The following is a 15,363-nucleotide window of genomic DNA, read 5'->3' as shown; positions in this document are numbered from 1 at the left end:
CCTGGTGTTAGTCGTATGTTTACTCTGGTAAACCGAATACAACAAACAATTCAATACAATTCCATTGTCTGGACGATTTGTTCGACCTTCGCTGTTGCTTTTTTGAATGCTTAAAATTGGTCTTTGGTGGGTGAAAAAGGTAAAATCGCGGAAAAATCTCTGTTTTTTTTAATCAGGTTTGTGACCATGGGATGGACAAGTTACCATCGTTGTTTCTTATTTTCGGACTGGACGGACTTGAACGGGGCGAAAGAAATTATTTCGTGGTGTCTCCCTGGATTTTTATAATTGCTAGAAAACGAAAAAACTCGTACAATCATGAAAACAAGCGTGGCAACAGTTCAGAATGGTAATGAAAACAACTCGAAACTCTAGAATTAAAATGGGGCGATTTTTTTTATGCCTCGCACGAGCCTGGCGAATGAACACAACTTTCAAATAATTGTCCTGTTTTCTCGTATGTCTTCGAGTAAAACACAAAGCTTGACAACAAATATGCTTAATAGTCGTGAACTCTAATTTGTGAAACGAGAATCAAAATTGAAGTTTGCTGAGAACTGCGAATTGTGTCCATCAGCCGTAATATTGGAATATTGAAACTCAGTCCCTAAGCGCCCCTCCTTGGTTGAAGCGGGGAGCGCGTGGCGTTATGGGCCTGTTGCAACGGCGCCCCCGGACAAGGCAGCAAGAAGGTGGTTTTGTAGCACTGATACGTATGAAATGTATGATTAATATAAAACTTGCGACACATTTGAATTTGAAGAAGAAAACAATTAGAGATCTGCTCAGATTCTGGAAGTTTTAATTACTTGGGCAGATGAAAGGATTTCGCAGTGTGTGATGTTTAGCATTAGATTGGATTAAAACCCAGATCAATTTGGATCAAATTCCAACTTAAAGTGGATTACCTTCATTATAGGGAACGCTTTACTACATCATAAATCTCTAAAAAGCCCCGAACTGATAGTTACTTTTCTACCGCACTGATGATTGGTTAGTTTTCACAAAAATCCCAAAGTTTGTTCTCTTTAATAAAATATGGAATGAACATGAATCATGAAAAATCAAACCACTCAACAACTTCCATATACACAACCTCCAGACAGTATATGGAATCTCACTACTGTCTATATGCCCATTCACTACAGAAGACGTTATCATTTCCAAACCACGATTTCACTTACAATATGGCCATGGTGGCTAAACAGACTAAATATTCCACCGCAACTTTAGAAAACAGAACAGCGGTGATCCGAAAACTGTAAAATGTGAATATAAAAAACATTACACTCGAAAATCCTTTTTCAGAATGAAACAGGTGAACATGGATCTAATCATATGCCATTTTTTTAAAAAAAAAAAAAAATCTTAACTGGTTCTTTTCGCTAACATGCGTTCGATGCAAGTATCGCGCGGTCCAAAAATTACTAAGTAAATCAAAACTAAATCCTTTATTTTTTCTCCATTAATTTGTGGTGCGTTATTTTCGCAAAACTTTGCCTGATTAACACGTTATTTTCGAAGAAAAAGGCGTCTTCGATTCGACCAATCGGCACCTGACCTAATTACCGAAAACTATAAGCGGATTTGTTTGTAAAACCTTAAGTGCCTCTCTCATATAAAGCGACTGATAATTTAATTGTCCTATTCATCAAGTGACGTCATAACGTGTGAAGACAACACACAGTGCGCCTCCATAAAGACAGCAAAATAAATAAAACATAAAAAATTGCGATTTGCAATTTCTACGTTTGCAAGTGCTCCTCGCCAGAAATTAATATTTACGCTCTGAGTTCCATTTTATGGCAAAGTTGTATTTTGGAGGGCTTTTTCTTGATCGTCGAGAGAGGTAAACGAACTGAGAACGAAAATGTACAGAAACAGATTGGAAAAAAACGGGTTTTATCAGCCTCGCGCGAACAGATCAACTGCACAAGTTCGCCGAGTGAAAAACGACGAAACAAAACTCGTTCCCGAGTTATATTCGGACGGGATTTGCCTGTATACGCTGGGACCGTCACAAGTTTATTCGTACCAATACAGCATCAGGACAACTTCGACGAAAAGTTACGTTTGCGAGATATTTTTCTACCCGAAAGTAGTGAAGAAAAAACACATTTCTGTTGTGGTGCACTACCCCGCCAGGAACAATGAAAAACCGCATACAATGTACAAAGACGTGGTTTGTTTTGTCCCGCATTGCCTGGAACATTATCAGTCGAAAAAAATTGTCAAAGAGCCAAAAATGGAGGAGGTTTTCAAAACGGGGCTGTATCATCAACCGAAGAAACAGATACGGGAATATTCCTCGTCCGTGCAGATGGTACCGAAAGTTATTGATACAGTTCGATAGATAATTTAGATTTGTATTTTTTTTTAATGCGCATCGAATATTGACGAGAACTTGAATAATTCGTTTTCTTAATGGAAAGCGTCTGCAATGTTTTTAAATTATTGTCTGTTATGTGCATAAAAGATTAATCTTTTGCCGCAAGAAATAAAAACACGCGCGCCATTTGAGGATTACGATTTTAGCAACATTCTAGAGTGGTCTGAAATGGTAGCTAGCGACCGTTGATCGCACGATAAATCTAAAAACAACGCCATAATATTTACATGGCATAATGTTTACTCTATGACAAAAAAATATATTGCTTAAAGTATCGTATCGTGATGTCGACGCTGCCGATCTCTGCGTTGTTTTTAGTTTTGATCTGTTAATTTTGAAATAAAACGATGAAATTCCTTTTATTTATGAGTTATATATGACGTTTCTATAGTTATAGTTTGTGTAATGAACAAAAAAATACTACGATGTAGTGAAAAACCAAATTTGGCAGAAAACACAAATAAAGTTGGCCATGGTGACCTCGCAAGTCATTTGCATTTATCTTTTTCTTAAATTACACATGTGTATGCGAAAAATTTTAAAATTATACCCAACACTAAGCTCGATCGTGCAACGAATGAAATGTTCAGTTTACACAATTCAGTTCCATTGCTTTTTTGCGTTTATCACTCTAAAACGAGGGTTAAATTAGAAAGAAAAATCTTATTCCAGGGAAGAATTATTATTCAAAATTTAGAAACAAAAAACGGAAGACTTTACAAACACCTGCCTGACTTACGAACAATGAGCTCCAATTATCACCATAAGAATTTCGCTTTTAATGAAAAGGACCGAAAGCTCAAAAGCTACTTTCCCAAAAAAATTTGTTTGCTGTAGTAACGTGTTATAATTTCCTTCAAGCTAAAGTTTATAAATAAAATTGAGCACAACAAAATTTATTTTAAAAACTTTTAGAGAAAACCATATTAATTAACCTTTTGGGGGTTCAACAATCCATTAAGTATCAGAAAGGCCGGCTTTCAATTTCTTCGCTCAAGGAACTTTCACACGAGAAACGACTAAAAAACAAACAACACTCTATAAACCGCCAAGTATAATATTGTCTCCTGTTTGTATTGCATTTCAAATATTGACGAAATGATTTATTTGTTGCTTATTCGGAATAAAAATGTCAAATCCTTTGTTGACAAAAAAGCAATAATGCAGCAAAAAGTTTTTCCTTTTCGCCATAAATTATTTAACTTCTTATGAATATCGCACCATCCTGAGCGGAGCAAGGCTCGTCAATTTCGGTTTTTGCAGCTCCAAAGACCTCAAATGTCGGGTTTTGACTACCTACAGTGAGGGAGGGGGGGGGGGTGGGGGGGGGGGCAAAGGCAGGGGCAGAGACAGGGTTTGACTCAAAGCCGCTACGGCCCTGGGGGTTGTTTTTTTTTACATAGCCAAATGTTCCTTAAAGCAAGACCTCTTATGGGTTGAGGAAGGTTGATACGTGTTTTTGCCCCCTTCCTCCCACTCCCTCAGCAATAAATAACGAACACCAAACTCCACAAGTTTTATAAAGCATGTCACACGTCGTGGCTGGGTCAATTAATAACACGCAAATTTTTGAATATTTACTTTTTTTGCTCTATTTTATTCGAATTGAAACTTTTCTAATCAAAATTGGTTATACAAGCTCGTTTTTCCACAGTTCTTGAAGCCAGTTATGGAAATCTTTCTTAGGGATTTCTTCATTTAGCCGCGACGGGAAACTAGGGCGCAAAGATGTTTTTAGGCGGTGACGCCTATATGCTACAGGACAACTCGGATTAATATTAATCCGCGGATTATTATAATCCAGTAATAGATTATTATAATCCAGTAATAGATTATTATAATCCAGTAATAGATTAAGGCACGGCAAAAAATTGGAAGGATTAGATTATTATTAATATTATAATCCGGATTAATATTAATCTCTATTATAATCCCGATAAAATTCCTTGAATGTTCGGATAACAGATACTGTATGTCTATTTGACTATCTGACAGATATGTATATGACAAACACACTGCAGATTTACAACACAGGACTGACAGAACATAAGTCACTAATCACATCCGTCAATTGTAAATAAAGGTGACGGGCCTACACGACTCCTACGTTTGTGACATTTGTACCTTTGCCGTTCTGTGTTAAGTTCGGTCTATCGACCTTATATGCTTCTGACTTCTTTCTGAGGGTACTGTTTTTATTTGGAGGCATTATGTATTGAATAGAGCCGTAAGATTGTGGCCAAGGAAGTGTCTAGAGGTCATTAGTCTGCGCTGCGTGTCTTCCGTTTGTAGAGTTGAATGACACCTCTAAATCTGTACTATGCCATATGTTGTGCTAGTTCAGTTTGTTTTGGCTCAATTCTATTTGCAAGATATGCTTTAGGCTCTCAAAATGTTCGCCCTGGAAGGACAAGATATGAATGTTCCGTGAAAATGTAAACTACTTGCATTTTATTGACGCCGGGCCCGGCATTTTAAGCAAACAGAGACTGTTTCAGCTTTACTATGAAAAAGCTGAAAGTTGGTTTCAGAGAGACACTCGGTGTTGTAAAGGCAATGTTTCTTGCATTATTTTGATCGAGCGCTCTGTCTTTTTAGCTCGATGTTTAGGATTTTTTACCTCCCTTGTTCGTTACGTTGCGTTGGAACTACATGATTCAAATATAGATTTGAAATCTTTCACGCGCAAGTCTGTTGACTATTTTGAGTTTTGTATATGCCAGTATATGGTTCAGTTCGAAAGCTTTGGACTAGGATTGAGATGTTGAGATTTATTATTAAGATTAATATTAATCCGATTAATATTAATCTTACATAAGATTAATATTAATCCTAATGGATTAAGGCACGGCTCAAACCTCAGTAATAGATTATAATAATCTATTACCGGATTATAATAATCTATTACTGGATTATAATAATCATTAGGATTAATATTAATCCGATTAATATTAATCCGAGTTGTCCTGATGCTATGGCCCGGTGAGGTGTGAGAGATTACTCCAACCGAGTAGCACTGGGAACTAGGCACTTTGTTGTTTACTCAGTTTCGGTACGCCATCTTTGATTGTCAATGAGTATGAATCGGCAAAACGCGTTTGATGTCTAACGTACAGTTAAACGGAGTTTTGGGGTCAGGGGGAGAATGATGTACTGGATAATTGTGAGCTCGCTTAAAGAACTTTTTTTACCGTTGTACGTGTATTCGAAGTCGACATACGTGATGGCAGAGTAAGTTGACTGATGTTGAATTTGACGAGTGAAGGCCGGTTAGTGTCATAACTTTTGAAGCCTTTCCATAAGGGAGACAGATGGCAGAAGTATCTTGATTAGATTGCAAAGGTGAACTATCTGAAATCATTGTTTGCTTTGACGTGCATTGTTGTCGATAATATTTAACTTTAAGTTAAAAACTTTAAGTTTTCCCTTCGCGACTCGCCATCTTCCTTTACTGCTTTTGATAATATTTATTCGGGTATTTATCTCAAGCCATTATTAAAAAATAACACAGTGGCGGTATCCGTATTCATAAAGAACTACCGTATTGCTGATTTAGCTGATCTAAAATGTTTTGTTTGATAAGTTGCATAAATGCATGGAAGTGATTCTAGTAAGCGGTGTTGACTTCATTACATTTCAGACCATTTCAATACAGAAATGTCACACAATCTTCAGTATCGACTAGGTGTGGAAATCAATCCTGGGCCTTTCTGTTGCTAAATGACGAAGTTCATAATGATTTAATGTATTTATCTTATCATACTGTAGGTTTGTAATGTATTGGAGGTTCGTTTTGTAGTCAAGGCAAATAAAAATTTAAATGAATAAGAAAAATGCAATTTCTGGGATCATTGTAAAGCGTCATCGCCTGTGCATGCATGTATGCGTGCCGGTTATTAAACCATGCTTCAGAGATATTTCCTCGTTTCCGATGAACAAGATTTGCGAAACATGAGTTTGTTTAGCGCGGCTAGCCGTGAAAACATTGTTTCCGTAACAGTAATTCCTTCCTTGTGACAAAATAACACGATCTTTCTTTTTAATAGAATTCTGTCACAGGTATCTGAACATATATTAAATTTTGATTTATTTAGCTTCTAAGTTCTCTTTTTAGTACTTGCATGTGTCATGGCGATAATACCGACTTTACTTTTAAAAACGCCTGTTCAACAGGCTGTTACACAGAAGGCTATCTGTATCAGCACTGTGCAACATCTTTCATAGTTTTCCTTGGTCTCGTTCCCAGAGTCCACCGTTTTTTGGTTATCATCAAGACCACGGACTCTTGTCAAGTCTGATTTTTTGAGCATGCGACTGTCTGCCAATTACTGATTTGATCATAGTTGACTGGACGTGTGAATCGCAGGCTTTCACATCGGACTTGGCAAGAGTCTGAGTTCTCGGTGCTGAACAAAAGATCTGGGGACGCGACTGAGTTTCCATTATAGGAGACTAAAAAAAAATCTTGTCACAGCGCAGAATAATCTGCAAGTCCGACTAATTACTTTGCAACACAGCGGTTCGCAAATAGGCAAACAGTCAAATATGGACTCCTCTTCATGCCGAGAATGGATGTACTGCCCCGCCGACAGGTTCCAACACAAGAGCACTTTTAACTCGGGATTGCATCCACTTTTGGGTTTCGTTCTTCCTCATTTGTACAGCAAAGGTGTTGCTCCCGGCGGAGTGAAGTACCATTTCAGCTTCGACCAGCCCAGTCCACGCTAGAATAAGGTCCGGCTAATCCTCTTTTTTCATCACTTCACAAGTTGCTTTATGAGTGGACAACTCCAGCTTGAACGTAACTGACAATGGATCCTTGATTTTAATTTTTCGGAACGGATAAATGTCACTTTGTTACGAGTTAACAGCAATGTCTGAATCTTTTAGATAGTCCGCCATGGCGTCCAGAATTTCCAGCAACAAGTCTCGGCTGAGTCTCTTGAGGTTTGGAGATTTCGCAACCTTCAGTCGGAGAAAGAGGAAAAGAAACCAGTCAATTCTTCGCCCGTATAAGCTCAAAAAAAACGTTTGAGACACGACCCAAAAAATTCCATACCGATGACGTGGTTGTTGCTTGGCAATGAAATTTCGCGTGTAAGTGTCAACCAATCAAAACACATGTCTGTAGAATTACGTCATCAGCCTTTTATTTTTTCGGGTTGAATTACAAAAGTTTCTCGAGCAGGGCAAGAAGAGCGTGCAGAAAGAAAACCTCTTTTCTCTTGCTACTTTTTCAGTGAAATAACTTCAACATTTTGGACACTTATACTTTTGGCTTTATGGCCTCGTCCTTCCTTATTTTTGGTTATTTTCTCTTCAATCGTGTTGTTTATAATAACATGGCGGGTTGAATGTCTAGTTCACCTTGGAAATAACTAAGCGCGACTTTCATACCATCTGTACCAAAGTTATACTACCTTATTTACTCACCTTCACAAAATGGCCGACAACAAGGTCCAGAGCATGTTTCTTCATGTCTGAAGCTCCAATCCTATGAGCAGCCTCGAGAATCTGAAAAAATTATTAAAAAGTATATTATATTTGTGAGCGTTGTTTGCGCCTAATCGAAATTGTCGGGGTGGTCTCTGAGATTCGCCGCTGCCCGTTTACTTGTATATACTTTGGTGAAGAGAAATTGTAAGAATAAAGTGCCAAAGAACACGACGATGACTCAAGCAAAGGGCTCGAACTCTTTATCTTTGGGACTCGAATTCAAAACACAGACCATTAGGACTTTCTATTCAATGCTTAGATGAAATGATGAGAAATTTGTTTTCTTACCTCGACTACGTTTTCAAATGACACGTTCATTTCCAAGTTCTGTTTACAGAAAGCCTACAGGAGAAATACGGCGAGTAACATTATTGACCAATAAGGTAATGACTTGTAGAACTTTGATACAGTACACATTACACATCTAAGACATAGCACAGACCTGAAGTCGGTTGTTTGTGAAGCCAAAGAAGTAAGGAGCAGACAAAAGATATCTTGTGAACAGGGTTAAGGTAAAACGATATATCACTTTCTTTTTTTGGCCGTTCGTCGTCATCATTATGTCATCTATGTCTGCATTGTTTTACACTTGCAGTCACTATGGGTTATGGACATAAGCGTTTTGCAAACTAAAAATCTTACGATCTCAAAAAAAATCTTTCGCCAGATATGTGTTCACAGACGATATATTTCAGAAAGCAAAGTTCGCAGAAAATATTTGGCATGAGATTTCGACACAACTACATTCTACTTTCTCCATTATAAAATTGCAGACTTTTAAGTGAAAAGAGTCAACTTTTAAACCCATTTTTAGGCTACAAATAGTTAGTAGTGTATGAAGTCAGGATACAGTGAATCCTCTGGAGGCATAGACACGTCTCCGTGATAAATATAGTGTAGAAGGGAGTTGAAAGCTTCTCGGGAAGGAATCGTCTCGCCAATTGTGATCTGATTAGAGGAAAAAGGCAACAACGATTACAGCACAAACTCACATTCTTTGTAAAACTGTAAGGGACATAGAGGCTGGAAGCTGGAAACCCAACTCCGGATTAGATAACCGTTGCTCTACTGACTGAGCTACGAGGCCAGACGGGAGTATAGGAACAAAGCATGATTTCGAGAGGCTTAAAAAACATGTCTAGATCATATAAAATCCAATCATAAGTATTTTAACTTGAAGAATAGTACTCGACAAATGACAGAAACCATAAGGGGGAGAGGAAAGCCAACTATGGCAAGGATGGACCGGAAATGGATTACAGTACTGGATTTTATTCCTAACAAAAATATGAAATTCGTCAAAAAATTGTTTTCTGTCATAAGTAACATTCGGAGTTCATAAATAAGTTCTATTTCATGAATTGTTATTATACCTAATCGTACCTTTTTGGTACGCTTCGGCGTCATATCAGGCGAGTTTGGTCGAGCTATGGTTCGTATTTTGGCGAGACGCAGTCGAGCCAAAATACCCATGGCGAGACCAAACGAGCCTGATATGCAGCCGAAGCGTACCAAAAAGGTAAGATTAGGTATTTACCGTACCCAAATTCAGCTAAAACTCCGATTATATTTATCGCTCTGTTGAAGCCATGCTTGCAAGGTACGTACTGCAAATTGTGTTGACTAGGTCTTCAACACTTTTACCAAGTTCTTCTTCTGCCTTTTTTTCACTCGTTTGTTTAGAGTTTCATTCTCTAAATTTTCAAAATCAAAATTAAGCGAAAAATTTGGAAATACCGACTCCATTTTTCAGTCTGAATGTCTCAGTACTCATCTGCAAACATCGCGCAATTGGCAAGCGCGCTTAAGTTTAGTTTTGGCGGGAAAGTTTTTCTCTTTTTACGACCGCTAAACATCGCTTAAATTAAATTACGAAGTTCTGTTTTATTGGTAAACCTCTTTTCAATTCATCGTACAGTAACACTACTTTACTTCAAAGTGACCGTGATATGGTGGCATGTCAGGTCAGTGACTTGATATCGTAGGATATCAGGACAGTAGATCGCGCTTCTGATTGGCTACTTGCGAATTTGGGTACGGTAAAAATGTAAAATTAACGATATACAAACATTTTTCTTACCGTTACAGTGTTGTTCTCTGGCATAAATGATCGAAACATTGCCTCAAAGTAACTGTACAGAAAACACAACATATCAGCTTTAAGTGATTGCCTGAAATATACGATCACAACAAACAAATACGGTCTTTATAGCCCGCACAATACCCTCTAAGATGATCTCGACGGCCAAAAATGTCAGAGTTCTGTCCTGAGCATCCTTAGTGAGACCAAAATTCTTAATTCACATCCGTAGACGAGCAAGTAGCATCCCCATCCCCAACTAATTGTGCAAAGAAAACGTTTGTGTTTCTTTGCTTTGTACGTAACATTCCCGTCCCCAGACAGGAATGTTACATTGTAAGGTATTTTGTAAGGTTGTTATGGTTGATTTGATTGGCTATATTTACATGAACTTTGTTAAAAATCTAGCCAATCAAATCACGTGTCCCCAGAGCCACTTGTTCCCCGTGCCCCGGTGTGAGGCTGCTAAGAGGGACAAGCGACTCTGGGGACGAGAATGTGTACGTAACCGGTGATTTTCACTCCCCCGCCCCCAGGGAGAGGGGGCTGGGGACGGGGAGAGAGAGAGAAAGAGAGACCCTGAGAACGAGGTTGCAGCTCTAAATTTGAGTTCTCCTTACTGATTTTCACACATTTCCTTTTATGTTAGTTCTGCGAATTCCGTGGTAGATCAGCTCCGAGATGATTGGCTTCTATATTCTTGTTACCTGTCTACTTGACAATGGCTTGACATTGTGAGAGAGAAATTCGATTTTAATCAACCTACCTGCACCTTGAAGCCAGGACCGCCTACAGAAGAAAATAAGAAAAATCAGGTAGGCAATCGATTCGTTATAACTCATATACAAGAGTTGGAAACGTCAACGAAGGAAAGAGTCACACTTAAGGAGTAGTCGGGGTGGAGTGCAATCAGTCACTTCAGGTTTGTTCTACCAGTCTAAAGAAGAACTGCCCACGATCTGGAGTCGGGTTTGACATTTATGTCCAGCTTATACAAAACTATAGTTTTGTTTCTCCCCCTCTGTCTATACTCTACTCTTCATCTTCGCTAGCTCCCTTCGTGAGAGTATTTAGCCTCTACTACCCCACATGCTCTCACGAAAACGACAGACTGAGTCAAGTCTCATAGGTGAGATTCCGGACTGAAAATTATTGCCACGTACTTTGTGCGCTCCTATTGGCTCTCCATCCACCATCAGTGTGATGTCATGAAAGTCCTGGCCGCGCGCGCCCTGGAGAAAGTCCAACATGTCTTGCTGCAAGGTCTTCTCTACAAAGTAAAACAAACACACAGAAACGATGAGTGAAAACGCTGCTAATGCGTTTCAACTCAAAGGTGATTTGCTCTTATGTACCTGGATGCGTCGACCTACACTGATTGTCTCCTGGAATATGTGCGCTCGCCTGAAAAGCCAAGAGAACAGATCATATTTATTTATAGCCGTTTTTGCGCTGGGGATCACCAAAAAAGATAATGTGACTGCACGACCAATTTATTACCTGTGGAACTTGCCGTCTCCTGATGATTTCCACCATGAGTTTCTGCGGCACAGACTCAAAATTCTTGCTCATGATGATGTTGTTGTAGTTCGCTTCACGAACAATGAAACGAAGGCAAAAATCCTGAAAGAAAAGAAACAAACAAAGGACTTCTTACTCAGTCTGTTATTTATCAGACTGGGAGCAAGGATGGCGCAGTGTTAGAGCGTTCGCCTCCCACCAATGCAGGTATGCAAATAACAATCGGTCATCGGACATTGGCCGACCACAACTTGCTAATGTCCGACGAAATCCTAAATGTGGTGGTCGGACATGATGTCCGGACAATTTTTTGATCGTTAATCATTTTACGGCAACGATGAATAAAGTCTGTCTGACCACACTGAATTTTGTTTTTGTCCGACCAAGATGGTGTCTTAGTAGGACATATGTCCTTTCAAGTGAAAAAAATTAAATTGCAGCCTTGCCCATGTGGGCCGAGTTTGATTCCCAGTCCGGCGTCTTATGTGGGTTAGGTTTGTACATGTTGTTGGTTCTCGTCCTTGCTTCAAGAGTGTTTCTACGGGTTCTTCGCTTTTTCTTCCTCCAGAGAAACCAACACTTCCAAATTCCATTTCAACCTGCATAGAGGACACGTGAAAACCAGCAAGAGCTCATGCGACTTCTTCCCTAAATATAGTAATTTATTAATAACTCTAACAAATCCATTGCAGTAAACCTCCATCAATTTTTTCGCGTTGCCTTGACATTTCCCCAGTACCTATTTATACACCTTGCCGGAGAGAGCAGAGGTGCCTTGCCCAAGAACACAACATGGTGACTCTGGCCACCTCTGGAACCCAGACCGCTCGACCTTAAGTTAAAAGTGCCAACTATATTGCCACTGCGCCTCCCACTTTAGAAAGACACGGTACAATTATCATCTCAGAGATTAAAAACCGTCAAACAAGTATGTCAAACCTTAAGCGGATCCAGTTGTAGCCTCGCGGCGCTATCCAGTGCTACAAGGACGTTTTCCTGACAGATTGAAGACTCAATGTACTGTACACACAGCGCTTCCAGTGCACCAATCTCTAGCTGCGAAGATAATAACATATACTTCTAAACTACCCTTCTTCTCGTGACCATTTTGATTCATTGCTTGAAAATTAAAAAATTTAAATTCGAACTTCAAGTTTGACTAGCCACACTTAAAAACGCGAGCTAACGTTTTCTTCTTTATCCATATTATAATCCATTAGCATCCTCGCCATCGTTAGGCATACTCACTTCCTACTGAGTTCCAGTCATTTGTTGATTAATTTTCTACAAAACCAAACTATTATTGCTGCGTCTTCAATTGATCAAATATGGTTTTGAACTTCTGAAAAATAAATGACACTATCTTACAGCTTACCTTGAGCGCCAACCTGTAAACGTCCATGATTAGACTTATCTCTTGTGATCCTTGGCAATCTGTTTGAAAACAATAATATTAAACCACAGTCTTCGTTGTTAGAAATCCACAATATTCAAGTTCAAAAATTTTTTTTTTGCCACTCTAATGAAAATAAAAATCTTGAGGCAGCGTGGCCTAGTGGTTAGGGCACTGGACTTGTAATCCGGAGGTCCCGAGTTCAAATCCTGCTCCCTGCCACTAAATGGATTTGTCTTCTGTCGTCCTGAATTCAACTCCTCCATGCTTTGTAAATAGCCAGTTGGTCAGCCTTCTGTCGGTTTGGCATTTTTTACAAGTTTATGTTCGATTTGCAATACAGTCAACTCTCTCTTAACGGACACCTCTATAAGACGGACACCTGGTTATGGTCCCTGCCGTTTTTCAGTCATTTTACTGTAACAAAACTCTCTGTAAGACGGACACCTCTCTAAGACGGACAACGGACACTTTGAAACCGCCAACGGACACGCACAAAAAGTTTTTTTTTTAGTGAATTATACTTCAAAACATGGTATCGACATATAGCATAGTATGCCAGCGCCTTTAGAATACCAAACTTGCCAAAAACAATCCACTATAACGTATTACTTCTCTGCGTAAGGGCACCAAAGAGGTAGTTTTATACTTACAGTATTACCGTTTGTAATGAGCAAATGAGTCGAATTCTGATATTATTTTTGTTCCACTTTTTGAGTTATTTTTTCAAAATAGCTCTTTAGTCGGCGCGATGTTCCGTGACTCAGTCAGTGGGTCATTGGGTCAGTGGGTCAGTGAAGTATGTTTGTTTGTCACACCAATCAGATTTCAGGTACTATCAGAACCAATCAAATTGCAGTTTATAAAGGCGAAGTAATCTGACGAAGTTATGTGTCGCAGCGTGTCGCAGTTCGTTTTCGTTGAAAGATTAATTGGCGAGTTGTGAATTATCATGGATTTGAAACGTATTCGTAGTTTGCGAATCAAATTGTGAGCTTCGATACAAAGTTCTTAACTTCGGCCCGAATTTATTAAACCCTTCTGTAGTCATGTTATCAAAAAGGGCTTTGCTACGCTAAACTGTTGGAAACAAATGTCATAAAAATGAAAAACTTTTATGTTCAGCGAGCCGTAAACATGTTGTCTCGAACAAATTAGTCTTCCCTGTCGCGTCGCGTCGCGTCGCGTCGGCTTCGATTAAAATCAATTTTACATATGGGTAAACCATCCAGTTTCATCCGGTTTACAAACGCAGAAGACTTGAAATTAAAGACAGTAAAGATTATGCCTCACAGAAATCGTTAAATATGTGTTTTTATACAAAAAAAGTTAAAATTTGACCAAATTTCTACATGCATGATATTTATTTATCGGCAAATCACTTGCGTGATCGCTGATGCGAAACGTTGTCTTGCACTTCAAGCTACTTTCCTTGACAAGTTCTAAAATCTTCGAGTTCAGAAATCGCCATGACTTTCGAGCAACATGTCTTGTTTCTCCTCAACTACCAAACTTGGAAAGTTCAGTCGGACCGAAGTCGGGAAATTTGTATCGATGTTTGCAATTTGATTCGCAAACTCGCACCGTAATTGGCAACTTCATAACAAAGTTTCCAATTTCCCAACAAACTTCGCAAAGCGGGCGGCCAAAGTAAAATGAAATCAACTGTAAAACATTTCGTTCAAACATTTAACATTTAACATTTCGTTCAAACATTGAACCGGTACAAGTAACTTTACTTTTAAAAGCAATTACGATCGATAGCAAAAACAGAATAAGAGCGTGCCATTTCGTGACAACTTGATAACTCAATTAGTTCTTGTTTCTTGAATAGAATTTACGTTGTGAATAAACGAAAATCTTTGTTGAACAGTTTTGACAGGAAACAAATACTCCAGGTGTACTGCGCTTTAAAGAACTTTTCCGAAGAGAGTGTTTTTTTTTTATTTGATTCGTTTATTACTTCGTTTATTATAGTACTTTTCGTTCAATGTCTATATGGAGACGTGGCTTTTTCGAGAAAAACAAGGGTATCGTGTTACGTTCGTTTTAAAAAAAACCAAAGGTATCATGTTACAAAAGTGAGAAAAACAACGGTATCATGTTACAGTGTTTGACAAAAAGCCAAAAGTATTCCATAACAAACAAAAGTAACCCGTTACGGTTGCTACAAAGCTAGCAACAAAATAACCGCTTTAAACAGAATAAGAACGTGCCATTTTGTGACATTTTGACAATTGAATTAGTTTTGTTTTTTAATTAAATGATGAAAATTTCCGTATTAAATAAAACAGTTCTATAATGCATGTAAAAATTATTTTGTTTGCAAGCAAACTTTGTGCAAAAAAGTGACTCCGTGGGGCGCCAAAAAAAAAAATAGCTCAACCCATGGCATAAACCATCCCAACAGGACAATAACCCAGTTTCACCCCAAGCCACCTCATAAATTGAAAAAATAACTCCTGCACGCTTAGCGTGCCTATG

At 38.7% G+C, this 15,363-nt stretch overlaps 1 protein-coding gene across 1 annotated transcript; it reads right to left on the bottom strand.

The window, feature by feature from the left end:
- Positions 1 to 6,413: 6,413 nt before the first annotated feature.
- Positions 6,414 to 12,948, bottom strand: LOC144647287 (leucine-zipper-like transcriptional regulator 1). Its single transcript, XM_078507070.1, has 12 exons — positions 12,862 to 12,948; positions 12,426 to 12,542; positions 11,466 to 11,588; positions 11,321 to 11,369; positions 11,129 to 11,235; positions 10,732 to 10,754; positions 9,966 to 10,017; positions 8,736 to 8,833; positions 8,328 to 8,379; positions 8,174 to 8,227; positions 7,823 to 7,903; positions 6,414 to 7,354 (listed from the first exon to the last, which is right to left on the bottom strand). Exons 1-12 carry the CDS (start codon positions 12,886 to 12,888, stop codon positions 7,247 to 7,249), a joined length of 891 nt encoding a protein of 296 aa, XP_078363196.1. The 5' UTR covers positions 12,889 to 12,948; the 3' UTR covers positions 6,414 to 7,246.
- Positions 12,949 to 15,363: the final 2,415 nt, after the last annotated feature.

The sequence above is a fragment of the Oculina patagonica genome, chromosome 3 (genome assembly GCF_052425735.1).
Source record: "Oculina patagonica isolate OP01 chromosome 3, crgOcupat, whole genome shotgun sequence".
Lineage (NCBI taxonomy): Eukaryota > Metazoa > Cnidaria > Anthozoa > Scleractinia > Oculinidae > Oculina > Oculina patagonica.
The sequence above is the reverse complement of the archived record's forward strand: the minus strand, read 5'-3'. Positions and strand labels throughout refer to the sequence as shown.

Excerpts from the sequence above, each read along its gene's own strand:
- LOC144647287 (XM_078507070.1), bottom strand. The coding sequence starts at position 12,888 with ATGGACGTTTACAGGTTGGCGCTCAAG. Across the intron at positions 8,834-9,965 it reads CAGAGAACAACACTGTAACG|ATCACAATTGGCGAGACGAT; the intron begins GTAAGAAAAATG and ends TCCTCTAATCAG. Across the intron at positions 7,904-8,173 it reads CATTTGAAAACGTAGTCGAG|ATTCTCGAGGCTGCTCATAG; the intron begins GTAAGAAAACAA and ends TAATTTTTTCAG.